The sequence below is a fragment of the Pelobates fuscus genome, chromosome 3 (assembly GCF_036172605.1).
Source record: "Pelobates fuscus isolate aPelFus1 chromosome 3, aPelFus1.pri, whole genome shotgun sequence".
Classification (NCBI taxonomy): Eukaryota; Metazoa; Chordata; class Amphibia; order Anura; family Pelobatidae; genus Pelobates; species Pelobates fuscus.
Genome location: NC_086319.1, coordinates 375,638,628 through 375,665,176, shown reverse-complemented (window position 1 = coordinate 375,665,176; position 26,549 = coordinate 375,638,628). Strand labels below are relative to the sequence as shown.

The 26,549-nt window shown below is 41.1% G+C and overlaps 1 protein-coding gene across 2 annotated transcripts in view; it reads right to left on the bottom strand.

The window, feature by feature from the left end:
• LOC134603473 (intercellular adhesion molecule 5-like) overlaps positions 1-26,174 on the bottom strand; it is a 39,295-nt gene extending 13,121 nt beyond the window's left edge. Inside the window, exon 1 of one of the 2 annotated variants that reach the window (XM_063449467.1) lies at positions 25,910-26,174. In XM_063449467.1, the coding sequence (XP_063305537.1) occupies positions 25,910-25,973 (64 nt within the window). In that variant the 5' untranslated portion in view covers positions 25,974-26,174. The remainder of the gene's footprint in view (positions 1-25,909) is intronic. The other variant, XM_063449465.1, reaches the window with a different exon arrangement.
• Between the last annotated feature and the right edge of the window lie 375 nt (positions 26,175-26,549).

Here is a 26,549-nt window from a genome sequence, read left to right as displayed (position 1 = left end):
TGAAAGGGGGAGGGGAAATTTACAATAAATAGGACCATTTCACAGTGACACAGGAACAATAGGTACATGAGGGCCCTGCTCAATCGAGCTTACAATTTAGTATCTATATGTTCAATAAACGTTTTTGAGAGTGTTTGGCAGGATACTATGATTAATTACATCTGGACAGATTCATTTCACTTGGTTTCCTTCCCTGAACATTCTAATCTTTAGCTTAATACACATTCAGAAGGCGAGTCATGAGAGCAGGTCAGTGAATGGATAGAATATGAAAAAACTGTGATAGAATATGAAAAACTGTCTTGGTGACCCAAGGCTGGAAGTTTCAGTGTAACCACAGGATAACCAGAAATATTTGACATTTAGATTTCCGTAGAGTACCGTATGTAATACAGTACCAAATGAAGGAAGACTGTAACAGGTTTAGAGTGTCTGATTCCTGATTTTAGATCCATACATGAGCATGTCACTTTGTCGGTACTTTCTCCATGTTACCAGAGACCTACAGGAGTTTCCACGGCAATGTGGTACCTGAGGGGTAACTCACAGCTATCACATAACCAATAAATGGAGTGATAGCTCCCTGAACTGCACACCCAAACGCTAGACAAGGCTCAGGGAAGGGACAAAAAGACTAATTGTTGAAAAATAGGCAGGATATTTATACTGTACAATATGTCAATTAAAGGTGAGACAAAAATAAAACTAGGTGGGGACCTGATGGGAGACTTCAGAAACACATTTGGAACCAATCAAAGAACTGGGCAAGTACCAACTACTGCAGGAACAGCAATGTGTACAGTGCAGGGTAAAAATGCCTCTAGTGGCTGTTACCCTGATAGCCACTAGAGGCACTACCGTCCAAATATAGCAAAAACTGGCTATTTCAATCAGATGGTCTCGTAGAGACCATTTTAATGTAGCAGAGCTGTGCTTTGCTGCACATACAGCTTAGCTGCCAAATGCTTTCCTATAGGTGAGAAGAGGGGGGACGACGACACACACCTAAACATGCAGTCCAGCGCTATAGTGTCAGGAATACATGTTTATATTAAGAATAGCACTTGGTCTGCTGACAAAACTCTCCCTATGTGTAAGAAATTATACACCCATGAATTAAATGATGAACTAAAATTAAGCCTCCATTCCTGTATCTATAAATAATAAATTGGATGTATTTATAATGGATAGACTGAAGGCTTCGATACAGAAATTAGCATCTTTACTGATCCTTAATGTAAATTGGTGTCACGCTCCCATTGTTCGGGGCATTGTGCTAGACAAGTCAGTTATGTGTCTGCTTTTTGTTTGTTTTTTGCTTGCGTTTTCTGTTTCGCAGGACTACATGACCTGTTCGATGTTAGATCTTGGATGCCAGCTGGCCCAATTGTTTTCCTTTTGGCAAGGATGAGGGAATCATCGCTCTTGTTTGTTTTCATCCAGAACACCCACACACATCATTTATCCGTACAAAAAAATAAAAGAGGTGATCAAAACACAGTTGCCTGGCAACATAAACCGTTATAAACCTCTGAGTTAATACAGAGTATAGTACTGTTAATTATTTACATCGAGTGCATATTCGCAGAGGGATGAGATAAATAAGTTGGTTCCATTCATATTTTAAATACTTGTTGCACAGTTCTCAAATGTTATGTGTCCCGGCGCACAGATGATAGGGATTAGTCAAACTTAGATCAGGATACCGTGATCATGGTGAGGCCGTACCTGGAGAGCGCAGTGGGAGCGATACCTCCCCTTTTCAGTAGCCCTCTTCTTAACCCCCCCCCCATTCTCACCTTTACTTACTGAATATTTTCTATTCTCTTCCCCATCTCCCTATATATATATATATATATATATATATATATATATATCCAAGGTGCTTGCACTCCAGGTATATAATGACTGTGATGCCAGGTGCAATTCCAGCAAAAAATCATATGTATCCAAAAAAACGATATGCACACCAGGGTCATTGTAAAGTTAAATTTAACTTTTAATTCATATACAAAATAAAAAAAAATAAACATCAACGTTTCGGCTCACATCTGGAGCCTTCTTCAGGATTGCAGATATCTGCCACCCTGAAGAAGGCTCCAGATGTGAGCCGAAACGATGTTTATTTTTTAATTTTGTATATGAATTAAAAGTTAAATTTAACTTTACAATGACCCTGGTGTGCATTCCGTTTTTTGGATACCTATATATACAGTTGCAAGAAAAAGTATGTGAACCCTTTGGAATGATATGGATTTTTGCACAAATTGGTCATAAAATGTGATCTTATCATCATCTAAGTCACAACAATAGACAATCACAGTCTGCTTAAACTAATAACACACACAGAATGAAATCTTGCCATGTTTTTATTGAACACACCATGTAAACATTCACAGTGCAGGTGGAAAAAGTATGTGAACCCTTGGATTTAATAACTGGTTGAACCTCCTTTCGCAGCAATAAATTCAACCAAACGTTTCTTGTAGTTGCAGATCAGACGTGCACAACGGTCAGGAGTAATTCTTGACCATTCCTCTTTACAGAACTGTTTCAGTTCAGCAATATTCTTAGGATGTCTGGTGTGAATCGCTTTCTTGAGGTCATGCCACAGCATCTCAATCGGGTTGAGGTCAGGACTCTGACTGGGCCACTTCAGAAAGCGTATTTTCTTCTGTTTAAGCCATTCTGTTGTTGATTTACTTCTATGCTTTGGGTCATTGTCCTGTTGCAACACCCATCTTCTGTTGAGCTTCAGCTGGTAGACAGATGGCCTCATGTTCTCCTGCAAAATGTCTTGATAAACTTGGGAATTCATTTTTCCTTCGATGATAGCAATCCGTCCAGGCCCTGACGCTGCAAAGCAGCCCCAAACCATGATGCCCCCACCACCATAATTCACAGTTGGGATGAGGTTTTTATGTTGGTGTGCTGTGCCTTTTTTTCGCCACACATAGTGTTGTGTGTTTCTTCCAAACAACTCAACTTTAGTTTCATCTGTCCACAGAATATTTTGCCAGTGCTGCTGTGGAACATCCAGGTGCTCTTGTGCAAACTGTAAACGTGCAGCAATGTTTTGTTTGGACAGCAGTGGCTTCCTCTGTGGTATCCTCCCATGAAATCCATTCTTGTTTAGTGTTTTACGTATTGTAGATTAGCTAACAGGGATGTTAGCATTTGCCAGTGACTTTTGTAAGTCTTTAGCTGACACTCTAGGATTCTTCTTCACCTCATTGAGCAGTCTGCGCTGTGCTCTTGCAGTCATCTTTACAGGACGGCCACTCCTAGGGAGAGTAGCAGCAGTGCTGAACTTTCTCCATTTATAGACAATTTGTCTTACCATGGACTTATGAACAACAAGGCTTTTGGAGATACTTTTATAACCCTTTCCAGCTTTATGCAAGTCAACAATTCTTAATCGTAGGTCTTCTGAGAGCTCTTTTGTGCGAGGCATCTTTTACATCAGGCAATGCTTCATGTGAAAAGCAAACCCAGAACTGGTGTGTGTTTTTTTATAGGGCAGGGCAGCTGTAACCAACACCTCCAATCTCATCTCATTGATTGGACTCCAGTTGGCTGACATCTCACTCCAATTAGTTCTTGGAGATGTCATTAGTCTAGGGGTTCACATACTTTTTCCACCTGCACTGTGAATGTTTACGTGGTGTGTTCAATAAAAACATGGCAACATTTCATTCTTTGTGTGTTATTAGTGTAAGCAGACTGTGATTGTCTATTGTTGATGATGATCAGATCACATTTTATGACCAATTTGTGCAGAAATCCATATCATTCCAAAGGGTTCACATACTTTTTCTGTATATATATATATATATATATATGTTTTAAGGCCGTTTGGCCTGTATTTGTGGGAGGGGCTTAAATTAATTCACTCCCCTATATAAGGGACACCCCTTACCTGACTCATATCACTTGAGGTCAGCATAAGAATGATTTCCACTTCCGGGTCATCCAGACGCCATTTTACCTGATTACCTGGAATAGTAATAGTGTACTGGCTCCATACATCAACGGACAACACGGAGGCAGGGGAAGGCCCAGCTACATCAACTCAGGTGACATCCAGGCTATGCTAGCCTCACTCATAAACTCATGAGCCAAAAAAATAAAAATAAAACATTTATGATAGACTGGCAATCTCGAGTTGGTCACCACAGCCCTCACAAGGCTGGGCCTCACGCTACTCTACAACCAGCACCAACCGAAACTCGGTTACCTGGTACAATAGATTCTTATGACACACAAGTCGTTAACCCTGCACGTATGATCCCAGCACATTGGGGAAGCAAGGCATATATATGTATCGGTGATGGTCAGATCCAGGGATTCCAGGTAAATCGGGAACTGACCATCCCTTGGTTGGGTTGGCATTTGGAATATGTAGAGATGTTTATTTGTGCAGGTACCCATACAGAAGGGAGTTTGTCCCAAACAAATGGACGAGCACTCTCAGGCTCCAGGTACCAGCACCTCTGAACTACCAGAGACCATTGATATGAGTAGTTGCATTGCATATAGACTGTTGCATATATGTTCAAATGGTTCAGGGCACATGACAAACCATGTGTCCCAATACAACTTACAAATAACGTACTCACCATCTGTACACACTAATGCATTTTCAACACTACTGACTCATCACCCTTCCAGACTTGTAGTAGATTTACTAAAGCTCTGGAGCTTCAAAGGGCTCCCATACAGGTATCATAAACACACCTTCAAGGAATATAGCATGCCCTCACTTACAGTCAGCACAACAAAACCATTGGCTGTAAACACACTCATAGCCAAGATTTGCAGAGGGGTCTTCCAATCTCCACCATTTACAGCATGGCACCAAACACAAACACATTGGTATTGTCACAAGGAATCTTCCCTTAAACAAAGACTAACCATAGACTTATTGGCACCACACACCTCCGCTACCCCAAGTCTCAACTCGCTCATACCCTCCGAGGAGTTTTCTTACTATACAACACCATTGATCTACCTTTACAGCTATCACTCAAGCATGGGTTGAAGCTTGGTTAAGTAAGACCAATATCATCAACGCAGTAAACGGCTACCATCTACCCTACACACTGGCACTTACATGGCATAAATTGGGCAATCCTTTCCCTGCTCATCTTTCGAGCTAGTAGATTAGCCTACTATCGATATTCGCAGATACTCTGTGCTGGTTATGATAACATATCCAGATGCCTTAGTCATACACTATCAGAAGATATTTTTCACTAGAAGCCTCACGGCAGCTTAGTCTGGTTGACCACTTGGGCGTCCCAGTACCCCATAAGAAACAGAAGGCTCAGACACTATCATCACATTACTGGGCATATGACTTGAGTCGGCATCCATACACGCAAGTTACCACAAGACAAATAGGGAACATTCTCAACTACATCATTCACTACCTCCTGCTTAGTACTTACAAATGCAAGGAACTACAATCCCTACCCGGTTCCTTAATTTTGCCATGCCAATCATACCACAAGACCACGCTTTCACATCCAGAGTACTTTCCCCTTTTTTCCACACTTCCAATATGACGATCAGAGGATGTCCCTAGACACCTCAGCAACAGCAGACCTGCACATGGGGGGAATTTCTTAACCACTTGGCATGGTAAAAGCATGTTCCTTCCAGGATTGTCTGACACTTCTCCAACCAGATGGTCAGATGCGGCATCTACCACGGGTTTGGCAGCGATCTACCGGGAACAATTGCTTTGGAGCTGTTGGCCATGGCATCCAGGTTTGGAATTTTTTCCACCACCTCAGCCCCTTTGGGAGATCTACCCCATTGTAGCAGCTGCTGTGGCATGGGGTAAATCATGGTCAGGGTCATCAATCCGTTGTTACTCAGACAACTAGGCACATGTCATATCATCAACAAACACCACTACTCATCCATAAGGTCATGATATTTCTGGGGAACTCACTTGGTTGGCCACTTATCACATTTCACTTTCATGTACCAGACGGGGGTATACATCCCTGCCGACAATTGTCTCATTTATATTCCAGGCAAGTTCATCATACGCTTCCTACAGCCGCCCATACAGTCACGGCCACTCTTTTGTTCCAGAGACAAAATCATGGATTAGACATACTCATGCAGCATAGCATGCACTATCCCATCTAGCACTTTCATCCCATACTTGTAGAACACATAACACAACGTTTTACCTGGCTTAAAGAATCTAATTGGAACACAACATAGCTCAACCTGTGTCATAACATTTCTCCTAGGTTTTGCTTCTTTTTGCCACCTTAAACTATCTCACACACCATTAATTATATATTTTACAGGCATTCAACAACACAGGATAACCTATGGACAAAACTACCATAACTTCATGCTATCATACCAGACAAGAATATACTCAGAGGTTTTCAGGAATCCATTCTCCCACGATACTCTCAGAGATTACCAATAGCCATTCAACTTTTCATCCTTATCGGACCTATTAGATCTACAACCATTCAATTATACTACCAAGTTGGGCATTACCAGCCATGCACATTGCCTTTTATGCCTTTCTTGGGCCAGAGAATCCACTACCATCACCACCACTCAGACAGATCATTGTCTTCAACGATCTCACGTACGTAAACACATATATCATTTACCTATTGGTTCTACCACATTCCGAAACGAGTCAACACGGACCAACAGTAGAGATAACATACTATCCTACCGACAACAAATGGTGTCCACTTTCGGTCCTAGATTCCTACCTTCAAAATTCTTCCAGGAATTAAATACTGTAATGCATTTAAGGAAATGTCTGGTTAATTTGTATATATTTGTTGACTGTATTAAATCTTTGATTATTCATTTTGCCCTCTTTATTTACAGGCCTACCGTATCGTCGGTCTCGGCACACCACAACCGACTTGCTCCCTTTATATTATCCTACGCTTATGCTGGATCCTTACTCCATATACGGCTATTTGCCCCTTACACAAGTTTTAAGGCCGTTTGGCCTGTATTTGTGGGAGGGGCTTAAATTAATTCACTCCCCTATTTAAGGGACACCCCTTACCTGACTCATATCACTTGAGGTCAGCATCAGAATGACCCTCCCACCCACTCCTCATTTCAACACTTTCTCTTTTCTTTCCATTTACTTTTACTTTCTTACTCCTTGGTGGGCCCTCTTTATTTACAAGCCTACCGTATCGTCGGTCTCGGCACACCACAACCGACTTGCTCCCTTTATATTATCCTACGCTTATGCTGGATCCTTACTCCATATACGGCTATTTGCCCCTTACACAAATATATATATATATATATATTTTTTTTTTTTCTAAGTTTGTTTCTCTCTCTCTCCTATTGACGGCTGCCCCACAGTTAATGGTGGGATATAGATGGATTCATATGCAGCAAATATGGGACAGTATAAGAAGGTGTGTAGAAGGGAGCGTACTCGCCTTTTTCAGAAGGAACGTGAAGAACTGGTCTTTTCCCTCCCTCCATTATGGTTATTGTTGTTGGTGTTTTTTCTTGGTGTTGTTTGTTTTCTGTTGTTTTTTTTTTTGTCACAGCAAAGATGGAGTTCCTGGCCAGCACAATTAATTCATGTGACAAGGTGGTTTGGGATGCCGCAGCCTGCTAAGGCTGATGGCAGAAGGCAGGCCGTACGAACTCTGGAAATATACGGGTTATCTGTCTCTATGGGTATTCACCCCAAAAGCCGACAGGTTGAGATAATGCTGGCAGTGTTATGAGTTGAAGTTAAACATAGCTGCTGCTGTTGCCCTTATCCATTAAATCATGTCATTAATGGGTAGGTGGGGGTGGGGGGGTAAAAGGGTAATTATTTTGGTCAGCAGTCATGTTCACCTGACTTTTTACTTTTCTGACTAGCCGCAAGAGTTGCACAAACTGAAGATTGCTGAGAAAGCTGCTTATCAATGCACTGCTTGCAGGACAATGTTGACAATTTAAGTCATCATCGCTCGACGAACGCCCAACAGCCTGGCAAGTGAGCTGGGATCCTGGGTGAGATAACCGCTAATTCTGATCTAAGATCCCTCAAAATGGAAGCACAGGAAGGTGAAAAGGAAGAAAATAATAGAGGAAGATGATAATTACAAAATCAATATGGATGATTAAATCATGAGAGCTTAAAATTACAATGTATAAAACTGATAGTTTTTCCTTCAAAATAGTTGGAAAGTCTGATTCGATTATGTTTACATGGTTCAACTTTCATTGACATGTTATGTTTTCCTGTCCTACTGTGTTGTACCCCCCACCTCCTTTAGACTGTAAGCTTGTTTGAGCAGGGTCCTCTTCTACCTATCGTTCCTGTACGTTTTCTTGTAATTGTCCTATTTATAGTTAAATCCCCCATCTCATAATATTGTAAAGCGCTACGGAATCTGTTGGCGCTATATAAATGGCGATAATAATAATAATAATAATATACTAAGATAAGAAAGGAACTGGCATTGCGTCAGAAATAGCATGCTAGACAATCTATAAAAAGAATTTCCAAGGGAGCATTATCCAGTCGAGGAGAAATTAACTTGTGAAATATTGTAGAGGTTTCTTTTCTGCTTTGTTTTTTGGTGAAAACACTCATAGGTCATGTTTATGTTTCTGGTGCCAAAGTACATAGAAAAACATGATTATTTCCTGGAATGAAACATAAAATAAGCATTTTCCCCAAGGTAAAATTATTGTTGATAAAAATAAACATTTTCTTTACCTTGGAAACCTGCGATATATATATAAAGGCATATCCAGGTGGAAGATCTACCTCTGATATTGAAGGAGTTTAGTCTATATCTTTACAATTGCATCGCGTGCTACTCTGCCTAAGGAGAAGTCAAAATAAAACCACAAATAATGGATGAGTATCTGCTTGCACCGCTTCACTACCAAAATCGTGTATACGTGATTATGAAAGTATGTTCCCATACCTCAGAATTTTGTATACCCAATATTGTCAATAGCAAGTAAAATTTGTTTGGTTATTGCTTCACATGACCATCATCGGTACCCAGCCCTGTGATCCATGAGCATGCCAGGGGAATAGACTAAAGCACATCTTCAGCTACTCCAATGGAGCTGTCAGGGTTCCAAATCTGTTTCGTTTCTCAATATTTCAGATATATGTCACAACCAGTGCTTGTCTTCTGATCAATGAATTGCCTGAATTTCATATTTACCTTCTGATTCCGCATAACACGAGTTGCATCTACACAGCAGCTGCAGTAGCCCCATGAATTAAGTCATGATTAAACATAATTTTGCCATTGACCAATCCATTAATCTGAATATCCTGAGATCCGCCCTGCCTCACCTGCTATGGCTGAGGGATTTCCTGATGTAAAGGATGCATGAGCAATTTGGTCAGTATTGCAATTGCAAAGACTTTTTTTAATCCAGCTGAGGAAGCCTATTTGGCGAAACGCGTCCTGGAATGTGAAAAGACTGTAACTATTGGACTCTTTTGACTTTGCCTATATAGTGGATATTTGTATAGATATTGTTTTATACTTTTATATACTTTTAAAGTGATAGTTTAATAAATATATTTTTACTAAGACACTATTTGGCAAAAAAATGTTCCTGCTACAAGAAAGAAGGATTGTGGTCCTTAACCACATATGCTGTTCCATTGAGCCTATACTGAAGGCTCTGGGTTTGTGAGTACCCCATCCTATATTTTATCAATTATAAGATATTTTTACCAAAGGTACTGCACCATATATGCTCTATATCTTAGATTGAAAAAAAGAAGAATAAAAGGTTCCCAAGAAGGGAGAGGGTCGCCTTTACGGACCCTACAGGAGCAAGAACTGAGCTAAAACCTTTTGGCTCTAGAGAGTGTGAGTGGGAAAGATCTTATGTATATATTTTACTGTGTATTTTACAGTTTTATACTATGATATATTTTTTGTGTTTATACTTTTAAGGAATCTTATATCAAGGTTAAGGTCGCAAGAAAAGAGTTTTATCCAGGTATATTCACTCATCTCTAATATTATCTCCATTTCCTACAATTTATTCTAAATATAGCGCTTCACCATCACCCTACATTTTCATCAGTATTGCAATTGCGTTTTGAAAATTATTAAATATTTTTAAGCATATAATGTCATGCATGTTTTAAGTAAAAGCAATTCTAGAATATACCAGTCCACAAAACTTAAAAACTCGTGTCGGTGATCATCTGGTGTCGGTGTCGGTGATCATCTGCTAACCTATTTTCAATCCGGATTGATCACAGTGTGTGTCCATTTCTGATAGCCCCTCCCTCTCCCATTTATGTGTGGTGTTCCCCAAGGCTCCCTACTCGACCCCTGACTATTCACCTTAATGATCTGCTTGATGTATGCAAAGCCTCAACTGTACTCATGTACGCAGACAACACCGTAATCTATGCTAGCAAGCCAAATCTACCACAGATTGAGGCTGTGCTCCAAGACCAGTTTACAGAGGTAGAAAAGTAGATCACAGATAACAAGCTTTTCCTAAACACTGACAAAACTGTCACAGTGCTATTTGGAAAAGTACCTAAATTACATAAACTACAAAATTCCCATCTATGCATCAAAACAAAATTAAATAGCACACTGACCGCAGTTTGTTCTTTAAACTATCTAGGTATGTTGCTAGACCCCAATTTATATTTTGGCCTTCACATTGAAACACTCTCATCAAAACGATATCCAAAACTAGGTGCCCTGTACAGAAACAAATCCTGCCTAAGCCCTACAGTAAGGAAACAGATTGTACAGCAATGCTAATGCCGGTCATTGATTATGGGGATGTAGTGTATGCACCTGCGCCGCAAACCCACCTTAATAAACTTTGTACATTGTATAACTCTTTCTGCTGCTTTTTGCTACAAAGTAATTACACGATGCACTATTGTGACACAATAAAAAGGCTAAACTGGCTGTCGCTGGAATCAGGACGAACCCTTAATTTTTCCAGTTGTGTATTTAAGAGCTTTTCTGGGAAGCTCCCACCCCACCTGAGCAGATTGCTCTCCCCAGTTGCAGACATTCCAAGTCTCCCGGTAGGTCGGGGAGACTCCCGTATTTGTAGTGTGTCTTCCTGACACCCTCATGTCTCATACAATATCCCGGAAATCACACACAATCTGACATACTATATATATCAGATTGTGTGTGATTTCCAGGCTAGTATATATGCTAAATGCCCTCAATAAATTAAGAGCATTTAGCATACATTAAGATTACCCACCCAATGAATGTTTCTTCTGAGCAGGGGCCTGGTCGGGTGCCTGGCCCTTTAAGAGCCTCACCGGCCCCTGCAGTATCTGCCGGCTGGGAGATAGTGATACGCAGCCTGTCACTTCCTCCCAGCTAAGAGGAGGAGGAGGCTGGAGCACACAGTCAGCATGGAGGCAAGGAGAGGCTGGAGTGAGCACCTACATGCTCACCCATCAGCTTTAGCCAGGAAACAAGGTAAGCTAATGGTGGCGGCTGATCAAATCATTATGCCTTGTGTGTGTGTATGTGCTAGTGTGTGTATATATGTGCAAGTGTCTGTATATGTGTGTCAGTGTGTATCTGAGTGAGTGTGTGCCAGTGTATATATCTAAGTGTGTGTATGTACCAGTGAGTGTATCTAAGTGTGTGTATGTACCAGTGTGTGCATCTTAGTGTAGTGTATCTGTATGTCAGTGTGTATCTGAGTGTGTGTATCTGTGTGTCAGTGTGTGTAAGTGCCAGTGTGTGTATCTTTATGTATCTAAGTGTGTGTATGTGCCAGTGAGTGTATCTAAGTGTGTGTATATACCAGTCTGTGTATCTGTGTGTATTTGAGTGTGTGTGTGTGTGTGTGTATCTGTATGTAAGTGTGTATCTGAGTGTGTATGTGTATGTGCCAGTGTGTGTATATGTGCAAGTGTGTGCACGTGACAGTGTCTGTATCTGTGTGTCAGTGTCCGTATCTGTATGTCAAGGTGTGTGCATGAGTCTGTGTGTTAATAGTGTGTGTAAATAGTTGTAATATGTAAATAGTTGTGTTTTGTCATCTAATATCATGTCATTGTTCATACATGTTTGGTGACTGTACGCGTTTTGGGGTGTTTGTGGGGGTGCTTTTAGTTTGTGTGTATGTGCATGGGGTGTGCAGTTGCTGGTGAAGCCACCTCCCTGAAATGAGCTTTTGTATGTTGGGCTGTCTGCAGCTCGTCCCGTCTTCTATAACCTCCAATCCAGTAACAGCACTTTATTTAGTCTATCAAAATACAAAAAGAAAGTGGCTCGCTCCTCCCTTTCCAACAGAGTACCACAATTCTGGAATAACCTCATAGACACAATCAAATCTTCCTCCAGTCTAAAATCATTTAAGAGATCTCTGTCAACATATCTCAATACACAATGCGCCTGTGATAGTGATTGTTTATATTTCTTACCTGTGTTGATTTATATATGTGTATTTTAATATTATTTTGTGTTTTTAATACTATATTGTACCCTATTGTAACAATGCTATGTTTGTGGGCTCAACATATTTAAAAACGAGAAAGATCTCAATATACCTTTCCTGGTAAAATAGAAACATAGAATGTGACGGCAGATAAGAACCATTCAGCCCATCTAGTCTGCCCATAAAATAATTTATATATAAATAAAATGCTGAAATGTAAGTATTTAAGTAAAAAGTAGGCAGAATATGTCTGTGGTTTAACATACGTGGTTTGAGAACAGGAAACCATGCTCAGAGCCTGACCTCACAATATATAACTTGTCTCCAATTTTATCACGCAATGCACTTTTTGTAATTTGCTTAACATGGCATCTAATAGTAACACTGGGGCAATCATTCCATGGTGAGGTATGTAGAAGAAGTAGTGAGCCTTAAGAGGGTAATGCAGTTTTCCCCAACCCAGTCCTCAGGGACCACCAACAGTCCAGGATTGATGTATTTCCCTGCTTTATTCCAATGGAGATAGTGACAAAACCTGGACTGTTGGTGAACCGTGAGGACTGGGTTGGGGAACACTCATATAGAGGATATACATTTGCTTATACAGTATAATGGTCAGGTCGGCTGGGTGGGATACCAAAATCAAGTTTTGGACAATATATGAAGAAGTCTTGGGCTCTTTTATGCCTCTTTAGTAACTGTTAAGAGAACGGAGGTAGCTGGTTCCTGGCTTGGGATCCAGACTTATTGTTGATAAAAAGAAACATTTTGTTCATCTTGGAGATCTGTTATATATATACAGGTATATCCGGCTGAAAGATCTACCTCTGATATTTAAGAACTTTAGCCTATAGCTTTACAATTGCTTTGCGTGCTACTCTACCTAAGGAGAAGTCAAAATGAAACCACAAATAATGGATGAGTATCTGCTTTAACCGCTTCACTACCAGAATCGTCTTTTGGTAGTGAATTGTCTTTCCTTCTACAGTTACCAGGAGGCACCAGGAAGTACTCTTGACTTCCTACCCCAGCTGGTTAGTCTGATCCTCTGTAGTGGGATGTAGTCCTCTCCCGTTGTAGGAAAGCTCTCCTTCTGCTGCCCCTTTGTTGTAATGCCAAGCCTCAATAGCAATAAAGTAACCAACCTCATGTTGAAGAGTTGCCTTAACAACGAAACAACTGTCCATGAGTGGTTATCTGGCTGTGTACCTCTTCCTGAGTTGTGTTTAAAAGGTGTTGTGCACAAGGAATCCATGTATAAATTGGAATTTATGAGGCAAAAAGGTGGTTCTTTGATTAACTAATTTGCATATGTCCAGCCAGAATCCCCTGCAGTGGTAACAGCACAGCAAATGTCAATAGGACCCCCTTATTGGTATAAAGGAGATTAAAATCCCCCTCCTGCCCCTACTCGCTATGTTGCCAACCAATCAGAGCCCTTTGAGTCAAATTGCACGGTGTGGGGAGGCTTTATAAGCCTTTTCCCGGCCTGCCGAGCTCAGTCTGCGCAGAGCCCTCGTTGGGTGAAGATAGATTCGTTCTGTTTTTTTTTTTTCTTTTTTGTGATCGGGTCTTTTTTTATTTGATTAGTTTGATGGGTCTTATGGATTTTTACTTGCCCTTTTTTGGGGCTGAAGCAGTCATTTAATGGTAAGTATGAACTATTTAATTTTGCCTTTTTTAGTTTATTGCTCTCCCCTCACAATTATTAGGGTGATATGGGTAGATATTTCTTTTATTGAGGGAGGTTACTAGGAGCTTGGGGACCCCATGTCACTTGAGGGGGCTTTATTTTTACAATTACTATTAAGATATGTCTCCACGTGTCACTTAGGGTCGCAACCAGACGCCAATGGGTGAGAACCGGGAGGAACAATACACTCTTTTTTCATTCATGGCATAGCGGGTAGGGGCAGGAGGGAGATTTTTATCTCCCTTAATTACTAATACTTAGTAATTTTTTGGGATCTGATTGGATCGAAATTTCATTCTTATAAACAATATTTGGACAATATGTGGTCCATTCGCCCACGCCCTAGTCTAAATGGCAGGGCTTCGGGAATGGCGAATGAAGAATCACGATATCACGAAAGAAAAGTGAGTATTGTGGAAAATCTTTCTTTGACACAGGAAATTGAGCTGATTTAAGCTCCTCCTCCTAGATCAGATAGGAAGAGGAAAGGTAGGTTTGGCATGAAAGTGCCGCTTTTAGGGCACCTGATTTTGCTTTTTTTTTTTTTGGGGGGGGGGGGGGGGACACCTACTGTGATAAAATGTGAATGTCTCTTTTATACTAACATGTTAGATCCTGTGTGAAATATTACAAGATAAAGGATACTGTATAATGTCTAAAGATTTTCCAATTTTTTTTTTTATAAAAGATGAAGAAATAAGTGAATAATAAAAAGGGTGTAAATTTAAATAGTTTTTATTCTGCACAGCATTTATACACACACTTGTTGTGCAGGGACGTGTGCAAAACTAGCTATGCATCCCTTGCTTCAAATAAATGTTACGTTATTTTTTTTTTTATCAGAAAGTGTTCAAAAGGGTAGTGGTTAATGATCTGTAGAGCTGTCTACTCCTTGCTGGACTCAATTCTAAGAAAAACAAATCTTGTTGGTATTAAAAATGCTTGGCCGTTGCTTTTGGTGACAAACTTTGAAAGGACTCAGAGCTGGCTGTGGAAGATATGGCATGATATAGCATATCTGGAAACACAAGGACCTTGAAAATTGTCATAGCAGTGGTAGGAATGGCTAGGTCACGACAGTGCTTTACTTGTAAGCTCATCAGATCAAATGTTCCCACATCTAAAGGTTTGCAAAACACTGCAGTGAGCATTATTGCAGTTAAATAGAAGTACAATCACATGTCAGATCAACTCGAAAAATCACGCCTGCCAAACGAACTGATCCGTCCAGGATTTACCTGTGAAGTCGGACATATCAGTTCGTTCAGGCGTAGATTAAATTTGAATTTGATTTGTTCAAACCAGCTTTAACACATTTGTGCACAGGTCTAGATGTCAGCACTAGGCGATTAAAGTTTTGGCACTTGAGACACACAGTCATTCACACATAATCATGGATGGGCGTTCAACAGCCTTCCTTGCATATCAGTAAGGAAGCCAAACCTTGTTTTGCGGAAGCAATGAGGAAGCAGAAATCTCTGTTAGTGTTTGCAGCTATTTGATGCTAATCGTATCTGTAATACTGAAGCGAATTCACTGGGGTCAAGTTAGGCAGATCATATCTATTTTAGGTGTGGACGTCGATGTTACAAGAATCCTGCTGCCAAGAAGCCAGCTTGTACGGATTCCAGGCATAGTGATAATCAAGTGGGAGGGAGAAAACAGATTGCTGTTTATGACAGCAAGTGCCCTGGGCTGGAAACACGGGGGTTCCAAATTCAGTGTTTCAATCTGTGTGTGTGTTCTGAAAATAGGGACATATGGGGGCAGGTTTAAGTTTGGAAGTGGGGCTATGACGGATTCAGAGGGGACTCCCTTTCTAAATTGCACAGTCCCCTTTTTATGTTTAAGTCACCCTGTATTTATTGGGGGCACAGGATGACTTAAAACCCAGGCTGGCCTACCCACACCAGACATCCACAGACTGATCAGTTGGCCTCCATGCGCTTGAACGGGACAAGCCTGGAAACTCTATGGAACTGCTGAGCGATAGGAACTTTGAAAAATACCGCTGAAACTTTAATCCGAGGTAGCTTGGTCCCTCTGTGCTATTTTGCCAGTTAGGGTGCTCAGGGATGAGCTATCCAGAGACACCAGACATAAGGGGTTTTGTGATGATTATATGTGTGTATTGGGGATATTCTGTTAAGGCTCCTTGTGGTCTGGAGGTTGATTAGATCAGCGTAACTTGATCTAGTTATCTTACAGACACAGGGGTCTGTGGATAAACGTGTACATTTGAACCAAATAAAGTGTAATTTGTTTTCACCCTATATCAAGTCTGGGCTAATATTTGGGTGAGCTGCTACAACCACTGAAGGTGTCCTGCAGGAGGGATATTAATGGAGACACTCAGGCAGCGACAACAGGTTTAAATACCTTTCTTTGCCATTTGCAATTTACTAATTGACAGTAGGAGATACACTTTAAAAAAATTGTAATATTTTTGGGCGTAAATCCTACAGCTCACGTGCAAACATGACAAACCCCTGTAACAAAACAAAACACACAATGCAATACAGTGAAATTAACCTGACAGTTCAAGCAGTGAGCAATTCAATACGCTGTTATCTTTAGTGATGGTGAAAAAAAAAAATATAAAAACATGCAGACCCCCAGCATGTTTTTTTTTTTTTTTAAAACATAAAAACATTTAAATTGAGAATCCAGCACGTAACGAGAGCGATAATCAGCCACTCACTTCTCCTGTAGGAGTAGACCAGATGTGGCCACGGTGGTCTAGTTTGACCCAGATAAGGTGTCAAACTATGCTGAAACGGGTTGACATCTCACTGTAAGATAGCACTAACGCACTCTTGGCACCATAACCACTACAGCATCATTATACAACTATCCGCAAGTGTATGATACTTTCTTGACCTTGGAAGGATAGCAGCCAGATTCCACCCCGAAAGGAATTGAACTGCACTTTCAAAAAAATAGAATGCAGTGGAGCATTAACCACTGAGCTATCTCACCAGCCTATGTTATTTTAGTTATGTTGCGGTTTGGTGCATGAGTTCAGTGCGATGTCTAGGACTTTACATGACTTTTAATTAAAACAAAATGAAAAACTTGGATTGTGTATTTAGTATTTCCTAAGTTGACTGCTGCTAATTATCCTGTTCACCCACATAAGTAAGCATGCATGAGGATAAAACAATCTACACTTTGCTGCTAAAATGAACAATGTTGTCATCCTGATTCCGACCAACACTATGAACAATCAGAAAAATATCCTTGAAATGCTGAAATATCTCCGCCAACTTCATTTCCCTGCGGAAGGAAGCATCGTAAATTGAAACCAACAGGGAAAAGTTATGACCAGAAATTAACCGCTTTCCAAGTCAAATATCCATTTACCAGTTAAACAAACTTTTTTTTAGCCTGTTTATTTTTAACAGCTCTTAAATATTATTAATACATTTCAGGTAATGATACAAAGTAATGATACAAAGAATAAAAATATAACAATCTAAAATAGTGGGGCGAACTGAGATTTTTGACAATTTATACAAGAAATTAACTGGGGCTTACTCACTAAATGGCGAATTGGAGATGAGAAATAAAGCAAAAGGCAAGAGATTTTTTTTTTTTTTTTAAATATATGTTTCTTGTTAATTGTATAACAGTTCATACAGAGTCACCTGCCATTCAAAACGTGTTCCGTACTGTGACAATCACAAGGCTTTGGATCCAGTCCTAAACCTGTTGCTGTATCAATCCCCTCTCCATGCCACCAGGGACCTCCTGGAGCTACGGCAGAAACCTGGTACCTTACAGCTAGCCTAGCAGCCTGAGCTTCTTCAGTGATATCGCCCAAACATCAAGCAGATACTGGATAAAGTGATGAATAGCTCATCCCATCTTGTACCCAAACACTAGACAAGACTAAGTGCAGGGACAACACAATACTGGCTTATTGAAATACAGGCAGTGCATTTATACCATACAAGGTGTTACATAAAAGTGTGACAAACATTTGAAACTGTGTGGCGTCATGAGTGACACAGCGAGAACCAGAATCAGAGTGCTAGGAACATACCCAGGCAAAGATTGTTTGGGCTGAAATGAGCAACTGGCTAGGGTGGAAGAGAGCAAGTCCCTATGTGTATACTAGGGGGCAACTAAAAAAAGGGGAGCTCTTCATAAAAGAGAGGAGCTCCCTCAATCTAATGATTTAACTAGATTTATTATGCCCTTACTTACCCAAGCTGAAAAGGACAAGTACTCCAGACACGGGGGTCAGAGTGACACTCTCGATAACATTAGCGGGTACTCGTGCCATCTCTGGCCAGGTTTGGTGCTTTTCAATGGATAGTGCCCCCTGCTGAGTCTAGGTAAAGCTCAGGTAAGTTAACTGATTTGTACCAGAAGGCTCTGCATGGACAGGTGGACTCGCAAACCAAACTGACCAGGGTGACTCGTTCAGAGAACCATGAGATGGAGAATGTCATTTTACCTTAAAAGAAGCACACAATGAACTCTTCCTGCCACACCAAAGACTGTTCTCACTTGAAAAATGCCTTCTTCCCACGCAATGTTAACCATTTGGTTTCCACACTGGTTTGTGATCAACTGAGTTAACCCTTAAAATGTCAGTGGAAATTAACTCTCAAAAGTCCCAATGACCTTGAAAGCTGGGAGAGTGCAACCTATAAGCTTAAAAAAAAAGTGCTGATTTCTTTTGAAATGATCACTTTCATACAGTAAAAAAGATGCTAACTCCTAAAGCGTTTAAGCAAACTAGATCCTAGGCACTGAAATATTACCTAGGGTTATTTTAAAGGTAGATATTTTCCCCTGGTATCTCCCTGCCTTGTGCATTCATTTCCCATAGAAACCACATGCGCAGCACACACAGTGTGAGATATTAACTACGAACCCTGGAAAACACACAGGAAATTACCTAGTGTCATATCCACTTCTTCAAAGTAGCCACAAGCAAAAAAAAAATGATAATTCAATTTGCTGTGTTTTACAAACAGACACGGTAACCTCTTTGTAGTTTGATGGGTTTTTACAAAAACATATTATGCAAAGCATTCATTTTTTATTCAGCCCTGCAGTGTACATTTTCGGTAAGTGTGCAGTGCAGCGTTAGATAGGCAACAACAGCACTATTTGTGCCCTAAGCTCGTTCACTCTAAATTAAAGGGTTACTCCAACTACCATAACCACTTCAGTGGCCCCTGTGATGTCATAGGGAACGTGGAAGATCAGCGTTGGGTGTTTTGCGTAGTGATGGATTCAAGGTGAATAAACCCCTGTTTTTTTTTTAAGTTTTATTACAAACGAAAGGGGAGGGTGGGGGACCTTCTCCATAGTGCCCAAAAGACTCCCCCTCCAAAGATTAAAGTAACAAAAAGATAGGAATTGGGCCACACAACTAGACGTGCCACAGGGTGTGTGTCTTAGGCTCAATATTGGAAGTCCATATTCAACTGGGAGGCACCCTTTGAGCGCAATTCATTCCTTCATTCTGTGAGTGCACCAATTTACAGCGCACATTTTCACTCTAAACTGTATTACACTATATTGTGTTTTATGTTCTTTTCGTATCCCATATGTTTTTGTTGTCTATATTCCGATTGATATGAGATTACCGATATTGTGGTGATAGTATTCTACCTAATGTACCCAATGTCACTGTGCCCACATATACCCAGTGTATCCAATGTTACTGTGCCCACGTATACCCAGTGTATCCAATGTCACTGTGCCCACATATACCCAGTGTATCCAATGTCACTGTGCCCACATATACCCAGAATACACAATGTCACTGTGCCAACATATATCCAGTGTATCCAATGTCACTGTGCCAACATATACCCAGTGTATCCAATGTCACTGTGCCTACATATACCCAGTGTACCCAATGTTACTGTGCCCACATATACCCAGTGTATCCAATGTCACTGTGCCAACATATACCCAGTGTACCCAATGTTACTGTGCCCACATATACTCAGTGTACCCAATGTTACTGTGCTCACATATACCCAGTGTATCCAATGTCACTGTGCCAACATATACCCAGTGTACCCAATGTTACTGTGCCCACATATACCCAGTGTATCCAATGTCACTGTGCCAACATATACCCAGTGTACCCAATGTTACTGTGCCCACATATACTCAGTGTACCCAATGTTACTGTGCTCACATATACCCAGTGTATCCAATGTCACTGTGCCAACATATACCCAGTGTACCCAATGTTACTGTGCCCACATATACCCAGTGTACCCAATGTTACTGTGCCCACATATACTCAGTGTACCCAATGTTACTATGCCCACATATACTCAGTGTACCCAATGTTACTGTGCCCACATATACTCAGTGTACCCAATGTTACTATGCCCACATATACTCAGTGTACCCAATGTTACTATGCCCACATATACTCAGTGTACCCAATGTTACTGTGCCCACATATACTCAGTGTACCCAATGTTACTATGCCCACATATACTCAGTGTACCCAATGTTACTATGCCCACATATACTCAGTGTACCCAATGTTACTGTGCCCACATATACTCAGTGTACCCAATGTTACTGTGCTCACATATACCCAGTGTACCCAATGTTACTATGCCCACATATACTCAGTGTACCCAACGTTACTATGCCCTTGTGTATCTCAGGGGTTAGTTAAAGGGACTCTCCAGTGCCAGGAACACAAACTGTTTTCCTGGCACTGCAGGTCCCATCTCCCTCCCACCACCCATCCCATGCTGCTAAAGGGGTTAAAACCCTTTCTGTGACTTACCTGTATCCAGCGCCGATGTCCCTCGGCACTGGGTAAGGGCCTGCCCCCGCTCCTCCCCCCCGACGTCATCCGACGGGGGCAACCTATTGAGCATGCGCGGCGGGGGAGACCTAATACGCATGCGCAGCAATGCCGCGCACGCGCATTAGACCTCCCCATAGGAAAGCATTGAATAATGCTTTCAATGCTTTTCTTATGGGTATTTCAGCGACGCTGGAGGTCCTCAAATAGTGTGAGGACGTCCAGCGATGTTATAGGGTTCTATGAACATGGAAGTGTCCTCTAGTGGCTGTCTAGTAGACAGCCACTAGAGGAGGACTTAACCCTTCAAGGTAAATATTGCAGTTTATGAAAAGTGCAATAATTACAGTTGCAGGGTTAAGGGTAGTGGGAGTTGGCACCCAGACCACTTCAATGGGCAGAAGTGGTCTGGGTGCCTGGAGTGACCCTTTACATTTTAATGGAAAACACAATTCTGACATCATGATCTAAACCAGAATTAGCTGACAGCTGTTTCGTAACGTATAACCCCCAAGATTTTAGCCATCCTTCTGTCTGCTGATGTCTGGCTCAGGATTCTGAGATTTGCAGTTTAGCTGGAGTCCTAGTTTTTTGCAGCTCTGCTTATAAATCCACTCAGCATTTATACAATATACAATATATTACCAAGCCTTAGAATGCAACACTGTGCAGCACTGCCCCAGGAAGCACCTCAAGTGGCCATTTGAAGAGTGGCCACTGGAGGTGTCCCTAAGGGGCAATGTGAACACTGCCTTTTCAGAGAGAAAAAGAAATGAGTGCAGGGAATGTTTATATTCACCCGAACAACTACAATTAAGCTGTAGTCGTTTTGGTGACTATAGTGTCCCTTTAAAATATTGTCTGGCGTCACTTTGGACAGGCGGAATGTCAAACTTGTGTCCGTTTCGAATTCTTTCACAAATAGACGCACACGAGTAGCGTGCAGTGTCTATCCTGCTGTCAGATCTGGGGGAAAAAAGCACAGAACCAGGCAAGCATGACAATAGTTACATATAAAGTTCATGTATACTTATAAAATAATATGGACCCCCTCCCGACTTCACCTCTTTATTCCTCTGTTTATTGTTATCTTTAAAATTGCAAGAAAAAAAAAAAGATATTATTGTCACAATACAAAATACAAATGAATAATTTGTTTTATTCATTTAAGACTTAATTGAGGCAGGTTACCAGTTCGGGGCTCAGGGCTCAGACATTGACCTGGCTCTTCAGCTGACACCTAGGTCCGTGCAATATATGGCTAGGCAGAGGTGATGATCAAAGCACTGTGGGTTCACACTTAAGACAAACAGAGAGATCTAGTGTGCTAGGGATGATGAGTAGCGATGCATGTCGTTAGAGGAGGGAGAGAGCTGTGCATGCCTCCATGATGCCATATTAAAGGAACACTGCAAGCACCATAACCACTACAGCTCACTGTAGTGATGACGGTGACAGGCGTGCCCAGGCACCTCTCATTGTAAGGACTCAAACTGTTTTCTTACCAGGGATCTGCTGGATGCTGCTCTCTGCCTCCACTACAGTTTAGTGAGAACCAGAGGCCCTCTTCATTGAGCTAAACCAGGTGTGCAGTGCACCATGTATAAATAATAAACTTTATCATGTCAAATTGTTAATAACATCCCACTCAATGTTACAATGAATACATATTCATATAATACTTAGCAAACAAATTACAAGCCATATCAAGGACCTTGGAAAAAAAATGGCAAAACGTGCAAATATCGGAAGTGAGTCCTTCCTAACCAGCAAAGTCATAAAATAAACAATATGTAAACATACCCAGCAGAAGGAAGTAACAGTTCAGAAGGAGAGCAGATCCTCACAAAGACCAGGAACGCCCCAAAGTGTTATCCAAAATGTGCCCCCTCCACTCTGTGTAGTGTTTACCATGTACAGATCTTTATCTATGCATTGGCTGGGATGAAGGTACAATATTTTATTCCAGGTTCAGATCTGATTGTTTTGTCCTTACAGGTTAGAACCCAGCACCTTGCAGTTTAGTTTTTCTTAAAGTATGAGGAGAACCCACCAAAGGCACTCATTGGTAAAACATATGGATCTCCTTTTATACACTGATCAGCCGCAACATGAAAACCACCTGCCTAATATTGTCTAGGTCCCACTCGCGCTGGCAAAACATCTGATGTGTAGAGACATGGACTCCAGAAGACCTCTGAACGTGGTATCTATCTGGCACCAAGACATTAGCAGTCCTTTAAGTCCTGTAAGTTGAGAAATGGAGCCTCCATGAATTGGATTTATTGTTCCAGCACATCCCATAAATGCTCAATTGGATTAAGATCTGGGGAATTTGGAGGCTAAGGCAACACTTTGCACTCTTTGTCATGTTCCTCAAAATATTTCTGATCAATTTTTGCTGTGTGGCAGTGTGCATAATGCTGCTAAAAGAGGTCACTGCCACCCCATAAAGGGGTGTATGTGATCTGCAACAATCTCTAGGTAACATGAATGCCAGGACCTAAGATTTCCAAGCAGAACATCATAAGGATCAGGATCATAAGTCTGCCTCCGGCGGCCTGCCTTCTTCCCATAGTGCCATTTCTTTCCCAGGTAAACAACAAACACACACACACGGACATCCATGATCTTAAAGAAAACACACTTGATCTTAAAGAAAACATGAATCATCAGACCAGGCAACCTTTCCTTTGCTCAACGGGCTAGTTCTGACTCTCACTACCCCATTGAAGGTGCTTTCGGTGATGGACAGGAGTCATCAGGGGTGCTCGGACCTGTCTGCGCTTGCACAGACCCATACATCGCAAAATGTGATGAACTGTGTGTTCACACACTTTTGTATCAGGACCAGCATTACATTTTCAGTGATTTAAGCTACAATAGCTCTTCAGTATGATCGGATCAGACGGGTTAGACTTCACTCCCCATGTCAATCAATGAACCTTGGGCGCCCATGACACTGACACTGTGTCACCGGTTGTCCATCCTTGCACCACTTTTGGTAGGTACTAATCACTGCATACCGGGAACACCCCACAATACTTGCCATTTTAGAGATGCTCTGACCCAGTTATCTAGCCATCACTCTTTGGCCCTTGCCAGTCATGCAGATCTTTTCACTTGCCCATTTTTCCTGCTTCCAACATATGAAAATCAAGAACTAACTGTCCACTTGTGCCTAATATATTCCCCCCTTGACAGAAGCCATTGTAACAATATAATCAATGTTATTCACTTCACCTGTCAGTGGTTTTAATGTTTTGGCTGATCAGTGTATGCTATCTATGCCGTTAATCTTTGAATTCAATTTTATATTGATTATATTCTATTATATGTGCAGGGCCATCCCCTCCATAGGGCCAGGTGGAGCCCTGGCCCCAAGCGGCACTTTGACAGGAGCAGCATTTTGTTAATGGATAGCTAATGGAAGAACTATTTAAGGGGATCCCTCTTTTTTTTTTTTTTTAAGGTCCCCCTCTGTTGAAAGGTAGCTCAGGATCCAGCGCTACGGAATTTGCTGGCACTATATAAATAATAAAATAATAATAACTCTGCCAGAACTCTGTGAAACAATTGAAAAGTGAGAGTGAGGGGTGGGGTGTGTACCGGGAAATACAAATTACTTCTAAAGCTAATGTCCCAGAAATCCTTAATGACGGCAGCACTATAAACAGAGCCGTTGGACAGAGACAACAAAATAAAACATCTCAAACAAGTTTTTCCGCAGTTCCCCCTGAATGCATGTGACCTGGATCAGGGGCCCAAATTGCCCGACAGGTTCATACAATATAATGGTAATATTCAACCCAGATACTTTTAAAGGGGAATAAGGATGTGCTACAATGCACTTCACATCAAAAATATTGCTCTTCAATTGTAGCTCTTCATGATGCGTTTAACAGTCTATGTTTTAGTGTTCATTACGCTTTGAGCATAAGGAATATGCTAACTATGTTGCAAAGCAGTAAAAGGTCAAACCTTTAGCACCCAAGTGGTTAAACCAAGCCTACTCAGAAATACCCTAGCAAGTCATAAAATATACGATCAAAGTGCAGGGCAGAAAAAAGTCCCTTTTTTGCATCAGAACAAACTTCCCAAAATCTCACACTCACACAAGAGAGAAAATTAAAGAAGCAAACATTCTTGTCTTAAGGTCATTGACTGCTGAAACTATTTATTCCTTAAAGGGGTATTGCAGTTTACTGAGCAATTTGACAAAAGCAAGGCACACTGGCACCCAAAGCACCGCCTCTACTACCCCGAGTGAATTCAAAGCTATGATTCCAGCTCGGATACTCTGGTCTTAAATTTGGGCTTCACTTTGAATTGTTACTTTAGTGAATTCTCTGATAACATTTTATCCCAGAATTACACCAGTATGTGACTTGATACAGGTGGTCCAGGAAACACTTTACTGTAAACCCCAAGCAAATTACTGTTGTGATGCAGAATTGGTAAAATCAGAAGTGGGTATGACTGTGATACCCACAGAAACGTTAATCTGATTATACGTATTTTATGCCTTCCTTAAAGGTGTACTATAATTTATTAAGCGCCAACATATTCCGCAGTGCTGTACAAAGGATATTTTACTTCACTTAACCCCTTAAGGACCAAACTTCTGGAATAAAAGGGAATCATGACATGTCACGTGTCCTTAAGGGGTTAAGCTACACAAAATTTCATCACCCTAGTTGCTCTGGAATACAACTCACATCATGCCCAGTGCAAGTTACAGTCCATATAAATTGGAGGGCCAGAGAGAACATAAGAACATTGCAGTACACGACAGCTGGACGGCTGGGAAACTGCTTTTCCCTGCAAGGCTGGAGTCAATGGCTGTTGTGGCGCCAGGCTATGCCCACCCCGAATAAACAATAGTATTGTGGTTTTTAATAATTGTTTTACAGACAGCGTAATCCTTGAACAAATAATTGAGAAATAACGGGATAAAATCACTAACTCACCAGCATGACTTCTTCCAAATACAATGACCAGAAAAGCCAAAATCCACTCTATCCAAAATGTCATAATGAAATCCAAAGTGTATTCCGTCACGTTAAGAAGTAAGATGTGAGCTGCAGTAAAACACAGAGACTTTAATTCCTGTATTTCAGAGCTTCAGAAAGCCAGGGGTTAGTGTCAGCACGTTGTCTGGGCTCTTCTTGTAATGTGATGCCCGTTTCTTATTCTCTGTTTTAGGTCTGTTTCTCTCCCACACGCTCAGTCTCTGCTCCAGTCTCTGCTATTCCTCTCTCTACTTATATCTCCACCCCTGACATACAACTGGTCTGTTAAATTAAGAGGAGGAGACAAGTGGTGACGGTCAGAAAGCTTGTGAAAGTATGGCTAATTCTTATAAACAGCAATCACACTGCTTTGCTTTCACTGTGTTTTCTCTGTCTATATGTAGTAATAGGAGGAGTTATAGTGAGATGTTATATGGAGTAATAGGAGGAGTTATAGAGAGAGGTTATATGGAGTAATAGGAGGAGTTATAGGGAGAGGTTATATGGAGTAATAGGAGGAGTTATAGAGAGAGGTTATATGAAGTAATAGGAGGAGTTATAGAGAGAGGTTATATGGAGTAATAGGAGGAGTTATAGG